The sequence below is a fragment of the Scyliorhinus torazame genome, chromosome 13, assembly GCF_047496885.1.
Source record: "Scyliorhinus torazame isolate Kashiwa2021f chromosome 13, sScyTor2.1, whole genome shotgun sequence".
NCBI classification, from domain to species: domain Eukaryota; kingdom Metazoa; phylum Chordata; class Chondrichthyes; order Carcharhiniformes; family Scyliorhinidae; genus Scyliorhinus; species Scyliorhinus torazame.
Window position 1 is genome coordinate 111,292,960 of NC_092719.1, and position 25,871 is coordinate 111,318,830.

The following is a 25,871-nucleotide window of genomic DNA, read 5'->3' on the forward strand; positions in this document are numbered from 1 at the left end:
ACTTTGTTCAAACGTTCTTTTTAATAACCCGCTCATTCCAGTTTTTCTTCCACAATAAAAGTCCACGCTTCATCCGCCGTCTCAAAGTAGTGGTGCCTCCCTCGATATGTGACCCACAGTCTTGCCGGTTGCAGCATTCCAAATTTTATCTTCTTTTTATGAAGCACCGCCTTGGCCCGATTAAAGCTCGCCCTCCTTCTCGCCACCTCCGCACTCCAGTCTTGATAAACGCGGATCACCGCGTTCTCCCATTTACTGCTCCGAGTTTTCTTTGCCCATCTGAGGACCATTTCTCTATCCTTAAAACGGAGGAATCTCACCACTATGGCTCTGGGAATTTCTCCTGCTCTCGGTCCTCGCGCCATCACTCGGTATGCTCCCTCCACCTCCAACGGACCCGCCGGGGCCTCCGCTTCCATTAACGAGTGCAGCATCGTGCTCACATATGCCCCAACGTCCGCTCCCTCCGTACCTTCAGGAAGACCAAGAATCCTCAGGTTGTTCCTCCTTGCGTTGTTCTCCAATGCCTCCAACCTTTCCACACATCGTTTCTGATGTGCCTCATGCGTCTCCGTCTTCACCACCAGGCCCTGTATGTCGTCCTCATTCTCGGCTGCCTTTGCCTTCACGACCCGAAGCTCCCGCTCCTGGGTCTTTTGTTCTTCCTTTAGCCCTTCGATCGCCTGTAGTATCGGGGCCAACAGCTCTTTCTTCATTTCCTTTTTGAGCTCTTCCACACAGCATTTCAAGAACTCTTGTTGTTCAGGGCCCCATGTTAAACTGCCACCTTCCGACGCCATCTTGGTTTTTGCTTGCCTTCCTTGCCGCTGTTCGAAAGGATCCACTGCAATCCGGCCACCTTCTCCTTTTTTCATCCGTATCCAGGGGGGATTCCCTTCTGGTTTACCGCACAGTGTTTTTAGCCGTCAAAATTGCCGTTGGGGCTCCTATCAAGAGCCCAAAAGTCCGTTTCACCGGGAGCTGCCGAAACATGTGACTCAGCTGGTCATCGCCGCACCCGGAAGCTCCTTGGCTGCCATCTCCAATGCCGCCCGACACGTGCGACCGTGGGGGCCGCCATCCTGGGACCGCCCCACCACCTCCGACCATGCTGGCTACCCGCAGCTCGGCCCTATCACCCTCGACCAGTCATGGCCCAAGCACCTCAGGAACTCGATGATGACCGTTCGGGTCAATGGGCACGAAACGCCCTGCCTGGTTGACCCTTGGGAGCACAGAGAGCTTCATACATCCAGACACAGTAAGGCACTGTTCCCTCCAGATTTCCCCACATTCCAAACAATCTCCCTCGCTTACGGATCACATTCAGTGCAGATCCGGGGTACTGTGTCGCGAACCTCGCGATACAGAGCGGCGAGTATGCCAATTTTAAACTAAGCATCTCCGACCTCTGCGCTCCTCTCCTGTTAGGACTGGACTTCCAGTACAGCCTCAGGAGTCTGACCCTGAAGTTCGGCGGGCCCCTACCCCGTCTCACCGTATGTAGCCTCTTTAAGGTCGCCCCTCCCCGCTCTTCGCGAACCTCACCGCCGACTGTTAACCCGTCGCCATCAGGAGCAGGCGGTACAGTGCCCAGGCCAGGACTTTTATCAAGTCAGAGGTCCAGCGGCTCTTGAGGGTGGGGGTCATCGAGGCCAGTAATAGTCCCTGGAGAGCCCAAGTGGTGGTCGTCAGGACCGGGGAAAAGAACCGGATGGTTGTAGACTACAGCCAAACTATAAACCAGTACACGCAACTCGATGCGTACCCCCTTCCCCGGATATCGGACATGGTGAATCAGATTGCACACTACCGGGTGTTCTCCGATATTGTTCTCTGATATTGTGTATCGTCCCGGGAAGCTCAACGAGCCCCCAGATGCACATGCGCCAGCGCGCACGATGACCGACTTCGGGCCATCCACAATTACCTCTGTCACCCATGGGTCACCCGGCTTCTCCACTTCATCAAGGCACGCAACCTGCCCTACTCCACCGAGGAGGTCAGGGCCATGACCAGGAACTGCCAAGTCTGCGCAGAGTGTAAGCCGCATTTCTATGATCCAGACAAGGCCCACCTGGTGAAGGCATTCCGGCCCTTTGAGCGCCTCAACATCGATTTCAAAGGGCCCCTCCCCTCCACTAACCGCAACGCATATTTTCTTAACGTCGTTGACGAGTATTCCCCTTTGCCATACCATGCCCCGACATGACCTCGGCCACTGACATTAAGTATCTTCACCCTGTTCGGTTTCCCCACTTACGTCCACAGTGTCCGGGGCTCCTCGTTTATGAGCGATGAGCTGCGTCAGTACCTGCTCGGTAAGGGCATTGCCTCGAGCAGGACTACCAGCGACAACCCCCTGGGAAACGGACAGGTGGAGAGGGAGAACGCGACGGTATGGAAGGCCATCGTTCTGGCCCTATGGTCTAGGAGTCTCCCAGTTTCCCGCTGGCAGGAGGTCCTCCCCGACTCATTCCACTCCATTAGGTCACTCCTCTGCACAGTCACGAACGAGACCCCTCACGACCGCCTATTTGTTTTCCGCAAGAAATCCACCTCCGGGGTCTCGCTTCCATCCTGGCTGACAACACCGGGGCCTGTCCTCCTCCGAAAGCACGTGTGGAGCCATAAGTCCGACCCTCTGGTCGAGAGGGTCCAGCTCCTTCACGCCAACCCCCAGTATGCCTACGTGGCGCACCACGACGGCCGATAAGATTCAGTCTCCCTCCGGGATCTGGCACCCATCGGTTCCCCTGCGACCATCACCTACCCCCCCCCCCCCCCTACAGCGAACACCGCCCCTACATGGCCTGCACCCCCCCTCATCCCATCACCAACCTACAGTGATAAATCTCCAAAAGAGATGCTCCCGGAGTCAACGAGCCCAACACCCATGCCCGCAACGACGAGTTCAACACCCGTGCCCACAGCGAAACCAGAGCTCAGGCGATTGCAGCGAACAATCATGGCGCCGGACAGACTCGATCTGTGAGCCCACTTCACCCCCCCTGGACTTCAATTTTAACAGGGGGTGAATGTGGTGAATGTATTACTGCTACCATTCACCATTGTAATTGCATTACATTGTATTGTATTATGTTGATGCTCTTGTGGGCTCCGCCTGTGGCCCCACCGCTCAGGGAAGGTATATAGAGCTGCAGCCTGTAGGCGGCACTCAGTACAGAGCAGTCACAGGCAGGCACAGTTCTAGCTGATTAAAACCACTGTTCACTTCAACTCTTCGTCTCGTGTGAATTGGTGGTTGCATAGGTCACTGGCTGTTCGGTGTCTGCATGTTCTCCTAGTGTCTATGGGTTTCCTCCGGATGCTCCGGTTTCCTCTCACAAGTCCCGAAAGACATGCTTGTTAGGTGAATTGGGCATTCTGAAGTCTCCCTCAGTGTACCCGAACAGGTGCCGGAATGTGGCAACTAGAGGCTTTTCACAGTAACTTCATTGCAGTGTTAATGTAAGCCTACTTGTGACAATAAAAATAAAGGTTACTATACTTGCCATAGTATAATCTGTCATGTCTATTTTGAATCCCCCATTAAACAGCAAGTAGAAAACGATTAATAAGTTTTATATAATATAATCAAACTCTCCACTCCCTGACCTGCACCCACGTTAGGGTTTTAATACTAGTTATAACGTTTCGAGTCTGACAAAGAGTCATCCAGACTCAAAACATTAGCGTCCTTTTCTCTCTCCACAGATGCTGTCAGACCTAATGATTTTGTCCAGTATTTTCTGCTTTTGTTTCAGATTCCAGCATCCGCAGTAATTTTCTTTTATCATCATATCCTATGCAGCCTGCTTGGGCCTAAAAATCACGGATGCTCTGAATCCGAATTAAAAGAAGAAGTAAGAGAAAAAAACCTGAAACCGGTTAGCTGGAACTGGGAGAGCCTTCTTCGGTCACAGCAAGGACAAACTAACCCCACCAACACCAACCCTCCACCCCTCAGCTGATCCAGCTCTGCTCATCTTCCTTCTAAGCAAGACATGGGGAAGACAACAGAGAGCATCCCCCTCCCTCCACCACAAGGATTGTCAGGCAATATAGGGCCCAGTACATATTGGATAAAGACTGCACACACATCCCGCATTCAACATTCGATTTAACATGTTATGAACTTGTTGAATCAGGATACTCAACGGTACAGGCCATCACACCCACAATATTCACTTGTAAATGGAAAAAATTGACAATATCAAGCTGACAACACTATGATCAAGGGAGAAAGTAACTTCCAGTTGTGACCCTGAAGTGAATGGTCGCACATTTGGTGGCTCACACTCGAGGTGGGTTTTTTCAGTCTTTCCCCACCCGAATATTGTGGTTTTGAGGGCAAAAGATGCATGAGTACCCAGGGAATGTAATTCTCCTCTCTTGAGGCTGGTATATGGCTCATTGGACGAAAGTTTTTGTGGTGCGACACAGGTGAAGATGCTGGAGAGCAAGGGGGCAGCGCTGCCCTCCCAGTGTTTGATGGAGCAGCTGCTGGAGTTCCTAAATGGTAAATTCTAGCAGCAGAGGAAGGAGGTCTTAGAAGATTTGGCCACGGTGGTGGAGCTGCTCAGAGCGGCGATCGAGTGGGTGGAGCAGAGGCAGGAGGCTCAGGACCTGACGATCCAGAAGGTGGAGGAGTTGGTGGTGGAGCACAAGGAGCAGCTGACCTCGCTGGAGGTGGAGATGGAAATGTTGATGAGCAGGCAGAAAAGACTGAATGAGAAGCTGGAGGACCTTGAGAACCGCTCCAGAAGGCAGAATCTGAGGATCATGGGGATGTCCAAATGCATCAAAGGTGCAGAAGCCTCCAAGTTTGTGGCAAGCATGTTGGAGAAGCTGATGGGGGAGAGGGCCTTTGACCCGCCCTTTGAGGCGGATCAGGCGCACAGAGCGTTGAGGAGGAGGCCGCTGATGGGTATGTGGGGGAGCCACTGAGGTGGGGATGCTGCATCGGTTCCTGGATAAAGAGAGGATCTTGAGGTGGGCGAGGCAGACCAGGATGTGCACCTGGGGGGGGGGGGGGGGGGGCGGGGGGGGGAGTGTGCTGCGGATTTACCAAGACCTAGGTACGGAGCTGGCCAAGCGGAGGGCCGGTATAATTGGATAAAGGCTGTCCTCTACAAGAAGGGGTGAAGTTCGGGGTTTTGTATCCTGCCCACTTATGGGTGACGCATCAAAAGCAGGAATTTTACTTTGACTCGCCGAAGGACTTTATGAGAAACCATGGACTGGGAGGAGTGTGAGGACATTGAACTTTGGAGAGGAGTTCTGTGTAAATTGTGGGACATAATGGGTGGATGGATTGGTGCAGGTTACAACCGGAGGGGTGATGGTGAGTGTGCCTTTTGTTTCTCTTTGTTTATTAATGGTTGGGAGGGTCGGGGGAGGGGTGGATTGTGAGGGTGAGGGGAAAACAGAGGCCTTGGGCGGGGGCCACCATATTAGCTAGGCGGGCTAGTTAACCCGAGTGAAGTGAGAGGTGGTCAGGAGGAAGGAGTGGGGAGGGGAGAATGGGTTGGTTCTTTGTCTGGGTTTGTGGGGGGGTGGTGGTTGGCGTGGCGCGTTTGGGAAGTGACTGGGGGGCACATAACACGGGCCGGGGGCTGGCTTAAAAGGGGGTATGGCTGATCGTTAGGGGAGGGGGGCAGGAAGGATCTGACCAAGCTGGTCACATGGAATGTGTGAGAGTTGAATGGGCCGGTTAAGCAGTCACGTGTTTTCGCGCACTTGAGGAGTTTGAAGGTAATGGTGTGTTCTTTCAGGAGACGCACATGCAGTTGGGGGACCAGACGAGGCTGAGGAAGGTGGGGAGGTGTTCCACTCGGGGTTAGACATGAAGTCGAGGTGGGTGGCGGTGTTGGTTAACAAGAAGATGGCTTTTGAGGTGAGGAGCATTGTGGCCGATTTGTTGTGATGGTCAGTGGGAAATTGGAGGAGATGCCGGTAGTCCTTGTTAGCCATTTAGCTGTTGTTGTATAAAGAGTCAAAAGTTCTGCTCCTTCTCACAAACACCTTTATTTTCCTTTGACACAACTTTGTACAAAAACTCTAACCTCACATCACATGCCCCAAAGGCCACCTGAAGCTTCTTTACATATCAGTGTCAATTACTGGATACTTAACATAAATGAGACATTTAATTGGAATGTCTCTTAACCCATTCCTTAACAGTCCTGGCGAATGTTTATGCCCCGAATTGGGAGACATGGACTTTATGAGGCGGGTGTTAGGGAAGATCCTGGAACTGGACATGCATTGGCCGATTATGGGGGGACGATTTTAATATGGTCGTAAATCCAAGTTTGGACCGGTCGAGTCCTAAGTCGTCGAGGGTGTCGACGGTAGCTAGGGAATTGAGGGGGTTCATGGATCACATGGGGGGGGGGGGGGGGGAATGTAATCAGTGGAGGTTTGAGAGGTCGAGAGCGAAGAAGTTCTTGTCCTTTGTGCACAGGGTGTACTCCCGGATTAATTTATTCGTAATGGATAAGGCGTTGCTGGCTAAGGGTGGTACACGGTGATTGTGGTTTCTGACCATGCGCCGCACACCTGGTGGATTTGTGGGTCATTCAGCAGGAGTACCAACGGCCGCAGTGGAGGTTAGATGTGGGGTTGTTGGCAGATGAGGGTGTGTGAGCAGGTGAGGGCCGCCATTCGGCGATATGTGGCGATGAATGACACGGGGAAGGTCACGGTCGCCACGCTGTGGGAGACACTTAAGGCGATTGTTATGGGTGAATTCTGTTCAATTCGGGCACATAGGGAGAGGGTGGAATGAGACGAGAGGGCGAGGCTGGTGGATGAGATTCTGAGGGTGGATAGGAGGTACCCGTTGGCGCCACAGGAGGGGTTGTTAGAACAGGCAGAGGCTCAAGATGGAGTTCAAGTTAGTGTCCCTGAGCAAGGCGGTCGGGCAGTCGCGGAGAGCTGGGGGACAGTGTATGAGTATGGGGAGAAGGCGAGTAGGATGCTGGCCCACCAGCTGAGGAAGCAGGCAGCGGCGAGTGAGATCGATTGGTTGGGGAATGAGAAGGGTAAGGTGGTGACGGACCCAGAGGGTGTGAATGGAGTATTTAGGGTATTATACAGGAGCCTGTACGAGTCGGAGCCCCTGCCTTGGGAGGCGGGCATGAGACGGTTCTTGGACAGGTTGGAGTTCCCCAGAGTGAAGGAGGAGAGGATACAAGGACTGGAGGCCACGATTGAGTTGAGGGAGGTGATGGACGGTGTGGGTGCCAGCGGATTTTCCCGGCAATGTGCAGGAGAACCAAACTCATATGCGTACTAAGGCAACGGCCCATCAGCCATTCGGCCGGAGTGACCCCCGTCATGGCATGCAGCGTGGTCCGATAACAAAAAAGGAATCGCACCAGCCTGCCAATGTCTTCAACGCGAATGCCGGTTGGTGAGGACGGCCCTAACTTCCTTGGGGGATGCATCGCACATCAACAACAGCGGCTTGGGGGTCAAAGTGAGTAAATAGACGAGAGGAGGATAATTGCTTCTTCATCGACACCAAAGCCGTCTCCTGGGTCTGGGACCATTCCCAACATTGACCTATCTTTTGCAGACAGTGGAGGAGGGTCGAGACCGTGGCGAGGTGAGGAATAACTTGCCATAGTAATTTACTGGGCCCAGAAATGAGTATAGTTCAGTAGATCCGATTGGCACCAGAGCCTGACGGATGGCCTGTACTTTTTCTTCCATGGGGTGCAACCCATTATTCCACATGATAACCCAGGTAGGTGACCTCGGTTGCGTTAAAAAGTGCTTTTCCCCTGCGGAAGCAGACTCCTACCTCTTCGAAATGCCGGAGAACCTCCCAGTCAGACAATCCGAAGATCAGGACATCGCTAAGGTATACTGCCACTCTCTGGAGTCCGTGCAAGATGTTTTCTTGCGCAAGCGGAGGAAATCCAGAAAGGTAGCCGCACGGTATGTGTTGATAGTCAAAAACCATCTTGAGCCCGGGGCCAAAGACGGTTTGAAGTACGCATGGCTCATGTCTAATTTGGAAAATGTGCAGCCACAGTTGAGCTTGGCATATAGATCCTCAATGCATGGGGTTGCGATTTAGATGGGAGACACAGTTGACCATCATCTGTAGACCCCACACAGAGGCGGACGGAGCAGACTGGCTTCATCACCAGCATGACTAGTGCCCACAGTCGGAGAATTGGACAGGGCATATTATCTTCAAACCTTCGAGACGGTCCAACTCTGTGCCCACTTTCGACCGCAATGCATATCGCTGGGCATGGAAATATCTCAGTTGGGCATTCGGGTCGACACTGGTGAGGTCCGTGGCCCCCCTGATGGTGCCTAAACGCTCCTGAAACACGGTCGGGAATCTGGCCAGAACCATCTCAGGGCCATTTGGCAAACTAATCTGAGATTGCACAGCCAGTCATGTCCCAAAAAACTTGGGCCGCTGCCATTTACAACCACCAATAGCAGGTGTGCAATCTGTTGACCGTATTCTACCAGGACCATGGAAATACGCAATTTCCAGCGGTTCACCAATGTATGTAGCGAGGCGGGCATTGGTGTTGCAGAGGGTCAGTGTCTGGAGACCAGAGCAAATACAGTCGAAGGTACGGTGGCAGACCACGGATACCTCACCTGTGTCCAACTCCATTTGGGTGGAATGCCCATTCATCTGCAATGAAAGCTGAATGAGGGTGACCCGAAATGAAGTCATGCAATTCAATCTGCGATCAGCCTCTTTTTTTCTCGTCCATGCACTGGGCCTGATCCCTGGGGCAGCGGTCGCACCTAGTGGGGCAGTGGGCCATCTCTGGGTCTGTTGCACTCCGATGTCCTACGACCAGCAACCGCCAGCCGTAACCTGTACTCTGGGTCTTCGCGGTCGGAGAAGAGAGTTCTGCAGCGTTCTGGGCCTTAGTGGCGGCCTGCGTCCCTGCGGGGGGGCATCACACTGCCAGGGCTCTGCTTCCGGGGTGGGGCCTGAGCGGCATGCGGTTTGGTGGCCAAGGTTCAGCATCGCCATTCCTCAGAGCTCCTGGACCCTTTGTTCCTCGCTCTCATGGGAGATGTCGATATCCACAGTACATTGTAAAGTCAGCTCAGTCACAGCCAGCAGTTTCCTTTGTGTGTCGGCATCACGGATTCCGCATACGAATCAGTCTCGCAACGACTCGTTGTGCATGCCGCCAAATACGCAGGTTTCAGCTAATTTGTGGAGGCAGGCCAGGAAGTCCCTGGTAGATTCCGACTGGATCTGAGAGGCCGTATGAAATTCGGAATTGCTGGATGATTCACAGTAGTTGCGGGTTGAAATGTCCCTTCACTAAGGCCACTAATGCGGCGAATGATCAGGTATCTGGCGTATGCGGTGGGTGAGACTCTTTATGATGCTGTACGTGGGCCCACCGCAGGCCATAAGTAATACCACAGTCTGCCCGTTCGTCCCCGACAATCCCATTGGTACAAAGAAAATATTGCATGCACTCGACATATTGCCCCCAGTCATCGACCCCTGCTTGAAATGGTTCGTGCTTACCGATGTGCAGATGAATGAGAGGCCTCTCCACAGGCCCAGACGAAATGGCTCCAGCGTATTGTACCCTGCCATCGACGGCAGCTCCAATTTATTCTCGTCGCCAGTGAAGAATCTGCTAAAGCAGCATGCATTGACCAAGCAGCTAAAAAAAACAAAGGTTAGGTTTTATTTATGAGATACAAAATGGATGGCACAGTGGTGCAGTGGTTAGCACTGCTACCTATGGCGCTGAGGTCCCGGGTTTGACCCCAGCCCCGGGTCACAGTCTGTGTGGAGTTTGCACAGTCTCACCGTGTCTGCGTGGGTTTCACCCCCACAACCCAAAGATGTGCAAGTAGGTGGATTAGCCACACTAAATTGCCCCTTAATTGGAAAAAAATAATTGGGTATTCTAAATTTTAAAAAAATGCAAGCTCTTCACTTCCCAAAGGGTCTCCCTCCATGACCTGAACCCAGGTCGGCATTTTTATGCTAGTATCTAACCCCCGCTGTTAAGGAGAAGCCCCACCCCCTCGTTTCCGGGGAGTTCATATTCAGTGGAGGTCACGGGGAATCTGATAGTCCTGATGCAGTGACTTACATAAGGGTTATAACAGTGCAGAAATTATTGAAGGGAGCAAGGCAAGATGAGAGTGCAGTTAATAAAAGATTCATGGCTTCAAATTTTAAGGCACAGGGTATGAAAGCAAGGAATTTGTGATGAACCTTTTAAAACACTGGTTCAGCCTCAACTAAAGTATTGTGTCCATAAGACCGTAACATAGAGGAGCAAAATTAGGCCACTTGGCCCATCAGGTGTGCTCCGCCATTCAATCATGGCTGATATTTTTCTCATCTCCATTCTCCTGCCTTCTCCCCATAACCCCTGATCCCATTATTATTCAAGACCTATCTATCTCTGTCTTCAGGACACTCAGTGACTTGGCCTCCACAGCCTTCTGCGGCAATGAATTCCACAGATTCACCACCTCTGGCTGAAGACATTCCTCCTCTTCTCTGTTTTAAAAGATCGTCCCTTCAGTCTGAGGCTGTTCCCTCGAGTTCTAATCTCTCCTATCAGTGGAATCATCTTCTCCACATCCTCTCTATCTAGGCCTCTCAATATCCTGTAAGTTACAATGAGATGCCCCTCATCTTTCCAAAGTCCATCGAGTACAGATTCAGAGTCCTCAACCGCTCCTCAAATGACAAGTCCTTCATTCCCGGATCATTCTTGTGAACCTCCTCTGGACCCTCTCCAAGGCCAGCATACCCTTCCCTAGATACGAGGTCCAAAACTGCTCACAATATTCCAAATGGGGTCTAACCAGAGCCTTATACAGCTTCAACAATACATCCATGCTCTTGCATTCTAGCCCTGTTTGGGGCACTTCACTTTCAAAAGGGTGTGAAGACTTTAGGGGGGTGCAGAAAAGATTGACAAATATGATTCTAAGGATGAGAGATTTCAGTTATGTGAATAGATTGGAGAAGCTGGGATTATTCTCCTCAGAGAAGGTTGAGAGGCACAGAATTGATAGGGGTATTCAACGTCATGAGGGGTCTAGATAGAGTAAATATAGAGAATTTATCAGAGACACATATTTAAGGTGATTATTAAAAGAACCAAAGGCGACATAAGGGGAAACTGGATGGTGTGGGTAGGATCTGGAATGCACTCCCTGAGTGTATAGTAGAGGCAGATTCAATTGTAGCTTTCCAAAGAAAATTGGGTAAGCATCCGAAGATAAAACAACAAAGAACAAAGAAATGTACAGCACAGGAACAGGCCCTTCGGCCCTCCAAGCCCGTGCCGACCATGCTGCCCGACTAAACTACAATCTTCTACACTTCCTGGGTCCGTATCCCTCTATTCCCATCGTATTCATGTATTTGTCAAGATGCCCCTTAAATGTCACTATCGTCCCTGCTTCCACCACCTCCTCCGGTAGCGAGTTCCAGGCACCCACTACCCTCTGCGTAAAAAACTTGCCTCGTACATCTACTCTAAACCTTGCCCCTCTCACCTTAAACCTATGCCCCCTAGTAATTGACCCCTCTACCCCGGGGAAAAGCCTCCGACTATCCACTCTGTCTATGCCCCTCATAATTTGTAGACCTCTATCAGGTCGCACCTCAACCTCCTTCGTTCCAGTGAGAACAAACCGAGTTTATTCAACTGCTCCTCATAGCTAATGCCCTCCATACCAGGCAACATTCTGGTAAATCTCTTCTGCACCCTCTCTAAAGCCTCCACATCCTTCTGGTAGTGTGGCGACCAGAATTGAACACTATACTCCAAGTGTGGCCTAACTAAGGTTCTATACAGCTGCAACATGACTTGCCAATTCTTATACTCAATGCCCCGGCCAATGAAGGCAAGCATGCCGTATGCCTTCTTGACTGCCTTCTCCACCTGTGTTGCCCCTTTCAGTGACCTATGGACCTGTACTCCTAGATCTCTTTGACTTTCAATACTCTTGAGGGTTCTACCATTCACTGTATATTCCCTACCTGCATTAGACCTTCCAAAATGCATTACCTCACATTTGTCCGGGTTAAACTCCATCTGCCATCTCTCTGCCCAAGTCTCCAAACAATCTAAATCCTGCTGTATCCTCTGACAGTCCTCATCGCTATCCGCAATTCCACCAACCTTTGTGTCGTCTGCAAATGTACTAATCAGACCAGTTACATTTTCCTCCAAATCATTTATATATACGACACATAGCAAAGGTCCCAGCACTGATCCCTGTGGAACACCACTGGTCACAGCCCTCCAATTAGAAAAGCATCCTTCCATTGCTACTCTCTGCCTTCTATGACCTAGCCAGTTCTGTATCCACCTTGCCAGCTCACCCCTGATCCCGTGTGACTTCACCTTTTGTACTAGTCTACCATGAGGGACCTTGTCAAAGGCCTTACTGAAGTCCATATAGACAACATCCACTGCCCTACCTGCATCAATCATCTTAGTGACCTCCTCGAAAAACTCTATCAAGTTAGTGAGACACGACCTCCCCTTCACAAAACCATGCTGCCTCTCACTAATACGTCCATTTGCTTCCAAATGGGAGTAGATCCTGTCTCGAAGAATTCTCTCCAGTAATTTCCCTACCACTGAAGTAAGGCTCACCGGCCTGTAGTTCCCTAGATTATCCTTGCTACCCTTCTTAAACAGAGGAACAACATTGGCTATTCTCCAGTCCTCCGGAACATCACCTGAAGACAGTGAGGATCCAAAGATTTCTGTCAAGGCCTCAGCAATTTCCTCTCCAGCCTCCTTCAGTATTCTGGGGTAGATCCCATCAGGCCCTGGGGACTTATCTACCTTAATATTTTTTAACACGCCCAACACCTCGTCTTTTGGATCTCAATGTGACCCAGGCTATCTACACACCCTTCTCACCCGGTGAATACTGATGCAAAGTATTCATTTAGTACCTCGCCCATTTCCTCTGGCTCCACACATAGATTCCCTTGCCTATCCTTCAGTGGGCCAACCCTTTCCCTGGCTACCCTCTTGCTTTTTATGTACGTGTAAAAAGCCTTGGGATTTTCCTGAACCCTATTTGCCAATTACTTTTTGTGACCCCTTCTAGCCCTCCTGACTCCTTGCTTAAGTTCCTTCCTACTTTCCTTACATTGCACACAGGCTTCGTCTGTTCCCAGCCTTTTAGCCCTGACAAATGCCTCCTTTTTCTTTTTGACAAGGCCTACAATATCTCTCGTTATCCAAGGTTCCCGAAAATTGCCGTATTTATCCTTCTTCCTGACAGGAACATGCCGGTCCTGAATTCCTTTCAACTGACACTTGAAAGCCTCCCACATGTCAGATGTTGATTTGCCCTCAAACATCCGCCCCCAATCTATGTTCTTCAGTTCCTGCCTAATATTGTTATAATTAGCCTTCCCCCAATTTAGCACATTCATCCTAGGACCACTCTTATCCTTGTCCACCAGCACTTTAAAACTTACTGAATTGTAGTCACTGAAATGCTCCCTTACTGAAACATCTACCACCTGGCCGGGCTCATTCCCCAATACCAGGTCCAGTACCACCCCTTCCCTAGTTGGACTGTCCACATATTGTTTTAAGAAGCCCTCCTGGATGCTCCTTACAAACTCTGCCCCGTCTAAGCCCCTGGCACTAAGTGAGTCCCAGTCAATATTGGGGAAGTTGAAGTCTCCCATCACCACAACCCTGTTGGTTTTACTCCTTTCCAAAATCTGTCTACCTATCTGCTCCTCTATCTCCCGCTGGCTGTTGGGAGGCCTGTAGTAAACCCCTAACATTGTGACTGCACCCTTCTTATTCCTGATCTTTACCCATATAGCCTCACTGCCCTCCGAGGTGTCCTCCCGCAGTACAGCTGTGATATTCTCCCTAACCAGTAGCGCAACTCCGCCACCCCTTTTACATCCCCCTCTATCCCGCCTGAAACATCTAAATCCTGGAACGTTTAGCTGCCAATCCTGCCCTTCCCTCAACCAGGTCTCTGTAATGGCAACAACATCATAGTTCCAAGTACTAATCGAAGCTCTAAGTTCATCTGCCCTACCCGTAATACTTCTTGCATTAAAACATATGCACTTCAGGCCACCAGACCCGCTGTGTTCAGCAACTTCTCCCTGTCTGCTCTGCCTCAGAGCCCCACTGTCCCTATTCCCTAGTTCTCCCTCAATGCTCTCACCTTCTGACCTATTGCTCCCGTGCCCACCCTCCTGCCATACTAGTTTAAACCCTCCCGTGTGACACGAGCAAACCTCGCGGCCAGGATATTTATGCCTCTCCAGTTTAGATGCAACCCGTCCTTATATAGGTCACACCTGCCCCGGAAGAGCTCCCAGTGGTCCAGATAACGGAAACCCTCCCTCCTTCACCAGCTGTTTAGCCACGTGTTTAGCTGCTCTATCTTCCTATTTCTAGCCTCACTGGCACGTGGCACAGGGAGTAATCCCGAGATTACAACCCTCGAGATCCTGTCTTTTAACTTTCTGCCTAGCTCCCTGAACTCCTGCTGCAGGACCTCATGCCCCTTCCTGCCTATGTCGTTAGTACCAATATGTACAACGACCTCTGCCTGTTTGCCCTCCCCCTTCAGGATGCCCTCTACCCGTTCGGAGACATCCTGGACCCTGGCACCAGGGGAACAACATACCATCCTGGAGTCTCTTTCACGTCCACAGAAGCGCCTGTCTGTGCCCCTGACTATAGAGTCCCCTATTACTATTGCTCTTCTGCGCTTTGACCCTCCCTTCTGAACATCAGAGCCTGCCGTGGTGCCACTGCTCTGGCTGCTGCTGTTTTCCCCTGATAGGCTATCCCCCCCGACAGTATCCAAAGGGGTATACCTGTTCGAGAGGGGGACAACCACAGGGGATTCCTGCACTGACTGCCTGCCCTTTCTGGTGGTCACCCATTTCTCTGCCTGCACCTTGGGTGTGACCACATTTATATAACTGCGATCTATGACGCTTTCCGCCACCTGCATGCTCCTAAGTGCATCCAATTGCTGCTCCAACCGAACCATGCGGTCTGTGAGGAGCTCCAGTTGGGTGCACTTTCTGCAGATGAAGCCATCCGGGACGCTGGAAGCTTCCCGGACCTGCTACATCTCACAGTCAGAGCACTGCACCCCTCTAACTGACATTGCGTCAATTTATTAAAATTAAAAGTTTTTTTTTAAAATTTTATATATTTTTTTTAAGTTACTGTTAACTATCTGTTTCCTAGCACTAGATTTCTAATATAAATGTGAAAGCTAAATATAGTACTCTCCGATCTCTGGCTTAGATACCCCTCTCAATTATAATTAAGTAATTATGTTTAATTAGTTACCAATGCTTAATTTTTTTAATTTAGTGTAGATTCCCAACCAGCCACTCAGGTCACAGCTTTTCTGTGATGTCACTTCAGTTCCCCTACCCTGACACACACAATTTGAAAAAGGTATAAAAGTAAAAATGAGTAAAAATCACTTACTTACCTTCTGAGTGTCTTAGATGTTCTCAGGTTCTCTCCCTGACAGAGACTGCTCCTCCTCCTCCGAATGGCTCCCGAAACTAGGCCGCGATCTTTTAAAATCTCCGCTCTGACTCGCAGCTCCTGCGCTTTTTAAATCTCCGCTCCGACTAGCAGCTCCCGCGCTTTTTAAATCTCCCGGTTCTCTCTCCTCTCGCGCTGTTTTCAATGTCCGGGCTCTCTTTCCTCCCGCGATTTTCAAAATCTCCCGCGCTTTTTAAATCTCCCGGCTTTCTCTCCTCTCGCGCTGTTTTCACTGTGCCGGCTGTCTCTCCTCCCGCGCTGTTTTCACTGTGCCGGCTGTCTCTCCTCCCGCGCTGTTTTCACTGTCCCGGCTGTCTCTCCTCCCGCGCTGTTTTCACTCTCCCGGCTGTCTCTCCTCCCGCGCTGTTTTCACTGTGCCGGCTGTCTCTCCTCCCGCGCTGTTTTCACTGTGCCGGCTGTCTTTCCTCCTGCGCTGTTTTCACTGTGCCGGCTGTCTCTCCTCCCGCGCTGTTTTCAATGTGCCGGCTGTCTCTCCTCCCGCGCTGTTTTCACTGTGCTTTCAGGATTACAGGGAAAGAGAGGGAGAGTGTGGTCTAGTTAAATTGTTCTTGCATGGAGCTAGCACAGACTCTGCAGGCCAAATATCCTCCTTCTGCACTGTAATCATTTTATGAGCAGAATTGCACCACCGGTGGGTTTGTAGGTGGAGAGTGCCCTTAAAATTCCTCGAACAGCCTTCCCACCAGCCCCACCTCCGTCCCAACCTCTCTGCAATTTTATGCCTGGACAGGCGAGGCCTAGGCCAACCCACGTGCCCTTGGCTCAGTTGAGGCCTTAAGTGGCAAATTTCTGACCAGTTAAGGGCTATTTCCTGCCTAGCTTCAATTTTCTGGCAGGCAGGTGGAGTTCAAGGTCAGGGGGAAGCCCAAAAATGAACCGTGATCAAGAAGGGGAGGGGTCCCCTTTTACCATCTGCGCAACTCCCAGATGGTCTGGCTCCTGCAGTTCCTCCCTCACCCCCAAGCCTCACTACTAACACCCTCACCCACCTCTGCCCACTACCCTGAGCCTGACCTCCCCTCCCCGCTCTGCGATCTTTGCACTTTCATGGTCGCAGGACTTACGTTCTGGGGCTGCATGCAGTCCCAATTCTGTCCACTACAGCTACTGGTGCTGCCGAATCTAGAGAGCGACTGGCCAATTAAATTGGCTGACACCTCTCTGCGGTGGGATTTCCTCTCAAAGTGAGAGGCAGAATAATAATCTTTTTTTTTTAACAATCCTTATTGTCACAAGTAGGCTTACATTAACACTGCAATGAAGTTACTGTGTAAAGCCCCCAGTCGCCACACTCTGTTACCTGTTCGGGTACACAGAGGGAGAATTCAGAATGTCCAAATTACCGAACAGCAGGTCTTTCAGGACTTGTGGGAGTAAACCGGAGCACCAGGAGGAAACCCACGCAGACACAGGGAGAACGTACAAACTCCACACAGACAGTGACCCAAGTCAGGAATTGAACATGGGACCCTGGCACTGTGAAGCAACAGTGCTAACCACTGTGCTACCGTGCCTCCCATAAGTTTTGTCTCCAGCCAACTAAAGCTTGTTGGAGCATTAAATTGCCGGGGGATAGGCAGTAACAGTGGGTATGTGTTCTCCACCAACTCCTTGGATGGCGAGTAGGGAAACTCAGTCATGCTAAAAATCTTGGCCCATAATTCTATGATCTGTACAAGTTGGAAGTACATTGGTGATCTTTGGCAGCCATGCGTTCAATCATTTGATGAAACTTGCGGATTAATTCTCCATGAAAGCAGAAGCTCAGTTCTGGATTAGCATCTTGAGTCTGACTCCATGCAGAACGTTAGTTGTGTCACCTCAGAACTGAAATCCTCCAGAAAAACTTATTTATAAACTAATAATTTCTGTCCTGTGACATGTCATTCGTGAGTTCAAATTTCTTTCTTCCCCTCAGGGATTGTATGAAAGGGGATGAAACAGAAAATAAGAAGATTGGCTGCACTGTTAATTTGTTGGTAAGCAATTAATTTTCTCATTATTTAAGGTCTTTTTCGTGCTCAGAACAATTACCCTAATTTTCCCAAGTTTGATATTCAGTGTTAGCATCAAGCACTTACAGCTCAATTTATTGGAAGATACATGCAGAGTTAAGTTTCCTATGAACTTTGCCTTTAGGTCTGAAGTAGAATGCCTCTGAGGGAGCATAAGTAGTCCTCAGCATAGCCATGTCAAGCACGTGGCTAGGTACAGCATTCTTCAGGCTCTAAATAAGGGTCCATTGACACAGTCCCATCAAATACTTCCAGGATAGGCACAGGACAGGTTTGAGGGCTGTGTTGTTAGAAATCCAGAGATCAATCAGTAATTAATGTCAAAGGGTGACCAGTGTTCCATTTTAAAAGATCTTTTCCATTAGTCTTTTCCAACTCTGATGATTAAATTGCTTAACAGACGTTTACATTTATTTCAGAATTTTTACAAATCTGAGATTAACAAGGAGGAGATGTACATCCGTTACATCCATAAACTATGTGACATGCATCTGCAGGCTGATAATTATACAGGTAAGGATCAATAAGCTTGTTCCAATCCACATTTTAAACTCGATTGAAAGGTTTGGATAATTGTACCCTGAATTTCTTTTATTTCTGGTCACTTTTTCCAGTCCTTCCCAGTGTTCACAAAGGTGGGTCTTCAAAAGATCTTCAAAAATAATCTCAGGATTTGTGCCTCACTTAATCTACGTTTGCTATTCAACCTCACTTTTAAAAATCAGTCAGTATACAAGAACCTTCATCCTTTAACATAATGGGGGCTGCTCTTGCATCTTGATAAGCAATGGAAATTATGTACAATCAGAAGTATTCATGTTTTGTCAGCTTGGCCCATTTGTTGACACTCTAGCCTTGGAGTGCACAGGTTGTTGGTTCAAGTTTCCCCAAGGATGTGCTGTTCTTACGATGAGATGTTGAACTTAGGCCATTTCCAGTAGTCAAGGTGAATGAAACAAAAATCCCAACACAATAAACAAAGAGCTTGGAGTTGTTTTCCTGCACTGGCAAAATTCCTTCCTCAACCTATGGCACCAAAACCAGTTTCACTAATATTCTTTTCATTTGGTTTGAGGTTTTGCTGTGTGTGAAAGACTGACATGTAATAGCTTTGAGTGTATTTCAATTAATTAAGTGCATGTGAAATGCTTTAACATGTTTCTGATAGATGTGAAAGAGAACTATATAAATGCAAGTTCTTACCTTCTGTGACATGAGAAAGGAGCTGAGGTTTACATACAGCTGAAGTGACCTGGGGCGAAATTCTCCGGTATCGGCGCGATGTCCGCCGACTGGTGCCCAAAATGGCGCAAATCAGTCGGGCATCGCGCCGCCCCAAAGGTGCGGAATGCTCTGCATCTTTGGGGGCCGAGCCCCAACCTTAAGGGGCTAGGCCCACGCCGGACGAATTTCCGCACCGCCAGCTTGCGGAAAAGGCCTTTGGTGCCCCGCCAGCTGGCGCTGAAATGACATCTCCGGGCGGCGAATGCGCGGGAGCATCAGCAGCCGCTGACGGCATTCCCGCGCATGCGCAGTGGAGGGAGTCTCTTCCGCCTCCGCCATGATGGAGACCGTGGCGAAGGCGGAAGGGAAAGAGTGCCCCCACGGCACAGGCCCGCCCGCGGTTCGGTGGGCCCCGATCGCGGGCCAGGCCACTGTGGGGGCACCCCCCGGGGCCAGATCGCGCCGCCTTGTCCTGCCGGTAAGGTAGGTGGTTTAATCTACGCCGGCGGGACAGGCATTTTAGCGGCGGGACTTCGGCCCATCCGGGCTGGAGAATCGCGGGGGGTGACCCGCCAACCGGCGCGGCGCGATTCCCGCCCCCGCCGAATATCCGGTGGTGGAGAATTTGGCAACCGACGGGGGCGGGATTCACGCCAGCCCCCGGCGATTCTCCGACCCGGCGGGGGGTCGGAGAATCTCGCCCCTGATTCCTGACGCATCCCTGGATCAGTAATTGCACGCACTGACTAATATGACACTGCATTCCAGTAGTCAGATTCTATTAGAGGCTTTCCAATGGTCCTTCCTTTAGAGGGGTCCCATTGGAGTCACTGCCCTCTTTGAATGGATGGAACAAAATGTTGGGATCCATTGTGACTCCAAGATGTTATGGCTGATGATTTGTCGAATCAAGGGAGCGATTTAACAAAAAAACAGTCCAGTTTTGGGCGCGAGTAGCAGTCTTCCTTGGACCCTGCAGCACCGGAAACGACCCCGCTATCAAACGGCCTCTCTGGGGAACGCCCTGCTCAAGAGATCGAGGCACCATTTATAAATGCCACCCCGATGTCTCGATCCCCTCAGCCACCCTATCGTGGCATCCATACCCCCCTAACTGACCTCTTTGGGGATCCTCAAGCCCCCCCCCCCAATTAACCCACCTCTTAAATACAGGGCACCCCCGAGCCCTGGCAGGGGCAACATGGCACCCGGGAAACTTGACACTGCCAGCGTGGCACCCTGGTAATGCGCCTGCAGCCTAGCAATGCACCTGGGCACTCTGGCAGTGCCAGAGCAGCACTGCCAGGGTACCTTGCTGGCACTGCCAAGGTGCCAGGCTGGTAGTGCCACTGTGCCCGAGTGGCAGTGGGAGTACCAGGGTACCACCCTGCCCCGAGCACCCAGGGGCCTCTGATGGCCTGGGAGACCCCCCCCCCAAGGTGCCGTTATATCTGGTACGCGGTTGTGTGGACCAGTGCTAAAAAGCGCCATGGCGAAGTATCCCTGACGCGGGAGTTTTTATCCTGGTCCTCGGGATAATCGGGTGGAGACATATTTAATTTGGCTCATTTACATGTGTTAATCTGGATCTCACCGACTTCCGGGTGCGGCTATGCAGAGCTAGGTCGCATATTCAGTAGCTCCCGCTTGGAACGGACTTTTGGGCTCTTTTACAGGGCCCCCACGGCATTTGTTTGACATTTCCCGGTGTGGGAAGAAGACTGCAGCATTCCCTTGACAGTGTCCCCCAGGAATGTTATGTCTTTTGGCTACCAGACCCGGCAGAAACAGTAAAAGATTTGGCTGCAACAGGATAAACAGGGCCTCTTCCAGCATGCAGGCGGGGGAAGGGCAAGCTTAAAGCTGCAATCTGACTTGACTCTATCAAAGGTGAATTCTAGCAGCAGAGGGAACAACTGTGAAAAGATTTACAAAGGCCATTGAAGAAGCAGGGACGAGGCTTCCGGTGGCTGCCATGGAGGAGTAGGTCGCGCATTCGGCAACTCCCGTCTGGAACGGACACCCAGACCTTTTTCAGGAGTTTCCATAGACTTTTTGGGGCAGACTGGTAAAGCGAACACTGCCAAAAGGATTCCTTCTCGACTTCCGGTTGCGGCTATGCGGAGCTAAGCCGCACGATTCGGCAGCTCCCGCTACCTCGGACTTTCGGGCTCGTTAGAGGAGCCCCAACGGAACTTTTTTTTTTTTTTTTGACGCAGCCCGTGGGGAAGGGAAGAGAGAGGTCCCCCTCCAACTTCTATGAAACGGACCAGAAGTGTAACGGCCAAAGGAGCGGCACTGGAGCAACGGGAGAAGCGAGGGGAAGAAAACAAAATGGCGGCGGCCAGGGACAAAGGGGAGCTGCAGGAGTTCATCAAGCGCTGCTTCGAGGAGCAGCGCGAGGAGATGCGCAAGGAGATGTTGGCGCCTATGCTTTCGGCAATTGAAGGACTCGGGATCACCCAGAAGGCCCACGAAGCTAAGATCCAGGAGGTACAAAAAAGAGTCAGTCAGAACGAGGACGAGCTCGTGGGCCTGGCGGTGAGAGTGGAGCAGAACGAGGCGCTACACAAGAGGTGGGCGGGAAGATTCGAAGACCTGGAGAACAGGTCGAGGAGAAAGAATCTGCAAATCCTGGGTCTCCCTGAGGGAGTGGAGGGGGCTGATGCCGGGGCATACGCAAGCATACTTCAAGGCCGTTGGAGTTGGACGGGGCACAACGGGTGCTGGCGAAGAAGCCCCAGGCAAATGAGCTGCCAAGGGCGATGGTGGTGAGGTTCCACCGGTTCACGGACAGAGAGTGGGTCCTGAGATGGGCCAAGAAGGAGCGGAGCAGTAAGTGGGACAATGCAGAGATCCGAATATACCCGGACTGGAGCACGGAGGTTGCAAAGCGGAGAGCGGGTTTCAACTGGGCCAAAGCGGCGTTGTACCGGAAAGAAGTGAAATTCGGAATGCTGCAGCCAGCGTGACTGTGGGTCACATACAAGGGCCAACACTATTACTTTGAAACGCCTGAAGAGGTGTGGACCTTTGTACAAGCCTAAAAGTTGGACTCTAACTGAGGGTTTGTGAGGGTGGGGGGGATGTTTTGGGGTTTGATGTGTGATGGTTGTTGTATATAGGGGGTCAATCACGCGCAGGAAATGTTACATGGGCTGGGGGAGAGAGACAAGGAGCTGCGCCAGAGGGGGCGGAGCGGGCTTTGGAAAGGCGGGAAGGGGAACGAAGGAATGCATATGGATTGGGAGACTCCCATGCGGGGAGGTCAATGGGACGGCGGGGGAAGCCGGGGTCAGCAGGCGTCAGCTGACTTACGGGAGTGACATGAGGGGAGCAAAAAAGCTAGACAGGGGTCTAGCGGGGGGGGGGGGGGGGGGGGGGGGGGGGTTGCTGCTGCACTGGCCGAAAGGGAATGGGACACAGAAGAGGTGGTCGGGACGGGGGTCCCCCTTCTGGGGGACTGGAGGGTGAGGGAGGCGTGGACACGGGACTGGCCCAGAAAAGGAGATGGCTAGTCGGCGGGGCGTGGGGGGGGTGAGAGCCCCTCCAATCCGGCTGATAACGTGGAATGTGAGGGGCCTGAATGGGCCGGTGAAGAGGGCTCGAGTGTTCGCGAACTTAAAGGGACTGAAGGCGGATGTGGCCATGCTCCAAGAGACACACCTGAAGGTGGCGGACCAGGTCAGGCTAAGAAAGGGATGGGTAGGACAGGTATTCCACTTGGGACTGGACGCGAAGAATAGAGGGGTGGCAATATTGGTGGGAAAGTGGGTGTCATTTGAGGCCAAGACTATTGTAGCGGACAATGGACGGTAGGCTGCAAGGGACGTGGGTGGTGTTGGTAAACGTATACGCCCCGAACTGGGATGATGCAGGATTCATGAAGCGCATGTTGGGGCGCATTCCAGACCTGGAGATAGGAGGCCTGATAATGGGAGGGGACTTCAATACAGTGTTGGATCCAGCACTGGACCGCTCCAAATCAAGGACTGGAAAGAGGCCGGCGGCGGCCAAGGTACTTAGGGGGTTTATGGATCAGATGGGGGGAGTGGACCCATGGCGGTTTGCAAGGCCGCAGGCCAGGGAATTTTCTTTCTTCTCCCATGTACACAATGCCTACTCCCGGATAGATTTCTTTGTTCTGGGTAGGGCGCTCATCCCGAGGGTGAAGGGGACGGAGTATTCGGCTATAGCCGTTTCAGGCCATGCCCCACACTGGGTGGAACTGGAGCTGGGAGAGGAGAGGGACCAACGCCCGTTGTGGCGGCTGGATGTGGGACTGCTGGCGGACGAGGTGGTGTGTGGGAAGGTGAGGGGGTGTATCGAAAGGTACTTGGAGGCCAACGACAACGGGGAGGTGTGGGTGGGGGTGGTATGGGAGGCGGTGATCAGCGGAGAGCTAATTTCCATTAGGGCTCATAGGGAGAAGACAGAGGGTATGGAAAGGGAGAGGTTAGTGGGGGAGATTTTGAGAGTGGACAGGAGATACGCAGAGGCCCCGGAGGAAAGATTACTTGGGGAAAGACGACGGCTCCAGACGGAGTTTGACCTGTTGACAACAGGGAAGGCGGAGGCACAGTGGAGGATTGCGCAGGAGGCGACCTACGAGTATGGGGAAAAGGCTAGTCGGATGCTGGCACACCAGCTCCGTAAGAGGATGGCAGCGAGGGAAATAGGGTGAGTCAAAGATGGAAGGGGAGCCACGGTTCGGAGTGCGACGAAAATAAACGAGGTATTCAAGGCCTTTTATGAAGAGCTGTACAGATCCCAGCCCCCAGCGGGGGAAGAGGGGATGAGATGATTCCTAGATCAGCTGAGATTCCCGAGGGTGGAGGAGCAAGAGGTGGCTGGTTTGGGGGCACCAATTGGGTTGGAGGAGCTGAGCAAGGATTTGGGGAACATGCAGGCGGGGAAGGCCCCGGGACCGGACGGATTCCCGGTGGAGTTCTACAGGAAGTACGCAGACCTGTTGGCCCCGCTACTGGTGAGGACCTTTAATGAGGCAAGAGAGGAGGGGACCCTACCCCCGACAATGTCGGAAGCGACAATTTCTTTGATCCTAAAGCGGGACAAGGACCCACTGCAATGTGGATCGTACAGGCCGATCTCGCTCCTCAATGTGGATGCAAAGTTGCTGGCAAAAGTGCTGGCCACGAGGATCGAGGACTGTGTCCCGGGGGTAATCCACGAGGACCAGACGGGATTTGTAAAGGGCAGGCAACTAAACACCAATGTGCGGCGGCTCTTAAACGTGATAATGATTCCATCGGAGGAGGGAGAGGCGGAGATAGTGGCAGCTATGGACGCGGAGAAAGCCTTTGATCGAGTAGAGTGGGAGTAGCTCTGGGAGGTGCTGCGTAGGTTTGGGTTCGGGGTAGAGTTTATCAATTGGGTTAAGCTCCTTTACAGAGCCCCGATGGCGAGTGTAGTGACGAACCGGCGGAGGTCGGAGTACTTTCGACTGTACCGAGGGACGAGGCAGGGGTGCCCCCTGTCCCCCCCTGTTGTTCGCATTGGCGATCGAACCATTGGCCATGTCATTGAGGGAGTCTAATAAATGGAGGGGGGTGGTCCGAGGGGGAGAAGAGCATCGGGTGTCGCTATATGCGGATGACCTGTTGCTGTACGTGGCGGATCCAATGGAGGGGATGGTGGAGGTCATGCAGACTCTAAGGGAGTTTGGGGAGTTTTCGGGCTATAAGCTCAATGTAGGGAAGAGTGAGCTCTTTGTATTACAGGCGGGGGACCAAGAAAGAGGGATAGGGGACCTACCGCTGAGGAGGGCGGAGGGGAGCTTTCGGTATCTGGGAATCCAGATAGCCAGGAGTTGGGGGACCCTACATAAACTGAATCTGACGAGGTTGGTGGAGCAAATGGAGGAGGATTTCAAAAGATGGGACATGTTACCGCTCTCGCTGGCGGGTAGAGTGCAGTCGGTCAAAATGGTGGTCCTTCCGAGGTTTCTGTTTGTGTTACAGTGCCTTCCCATCGTGATCACTAAGGCCTTTTTTAAGAGAGTAGGCAGGAGTATTATGGGGTTTGTGTGGGCGAATAAGACCCCGAGAGTAAGGAGAGGGTTCCTGGAACGCAGTAGGGACCAAGGAGGGTTGGCGCTGCCAAACCTGGGGAGCTACTACTGGGCAGCAAATGTGGCGATGATCCGCAAGTGGGTTATGGAGGGAGAGGGGGCGGCATGGAAGAGGATGGAGATGGCGTCCTGTAAAGGAACGAGCCTGGGGGCGTTGGTGATGGCACCGCTGCCGCTCTCGCTGACAAAGTATACCACGGGCCCGGTGGCGGCGGCAACGCTAAGGATCTGGGGCCAGTGGAGACGGCACCGGGGCGCAGTGGGAGCATCGGTGTGGTCCCCGATCAGGGGTAACCACCGGTTTGTCCCGGGGAAGATAACGGGGGGTTCCAGAGCTGGCATCGGGCGGGGATTGGAAGAATGTGGGACCTGTTCATCGACGGGATGTTTGCGAGCCTAGGGGCACTGGAGGAGAAGTTTGAGTTACCCCCGGGAAATGCCTTTAGATATATGCAGGTGAGGGCTTTTGTGAGGCGACAGGTGAGGGAATTCCCGTTGCTCCCGGCACAAGAAGTTCAAGATAGGGTGATCTCGGGTGTATGGGTCAGGGAGGGCAAGGTGTCGGAAATACACCAGGAGTTGAAAGAAGAGGGGGAAGCGCTGGTAGAAGAGTTGAAGGGTAAATGGGAGGAGGAGCTGGGGGAGGAGATCGAGGAAGGTCTGTGGGCTGATGCCCTAGGTAGGGTTAATTCCTCCTCCTCGTGTGCCAGGCTCAGCCTGATACAATTTAAGGTGGTCCACAGAGCGCACTTGACGGGGGCGAGGTTGAGTCGGTCCTTTGGGGTAGAGGACAGATGTGGAAGGTGCTCAGGGATCCCGGCGAACCATGTCCATATGTTTTGGTCATGCCCGGCACTGGAGGGATTCTGGAGAGGAGTGGCGGGAGCAATATCTCAGGTGGTGAAAGTCCGGGTCAAGCCAAGCTGGGGCTAGCAATATTTGGAGTAGTGGACG

The 25,871-nt window shown here is 51.9% G+C and overlaps 1 protein-coding gene across 8 annotated transcripts in view; it reads left to right on the forward strand.

Moving 5' to 3' along the window:
- dock3 (dedicator of cytokinesis 3) overlaps positions 1-25,871 on the forward strand; it is a 1,587,592-nt gene that overhangs the window by 1,306,623 nt on the left and 255,098 nt on the right. For all 8 annotated transcript variants that reach the window (XM_072472048.1, XM_072472049.1, XM_072472047.1 and 5 more), the window contains 2 exons: positions 17,506-17,566; positions 18,022-18,115. In XM_072472048.1, coding sequence (XP_072328149.1) covers positions 17,506-17,566; positions 18,022-18,115 — 155 coding nt within the window. The remainder of the gene's footprint in view (positions 1-17,505; positions 17,567-18,021; positions 18,116-25,871) is intronic.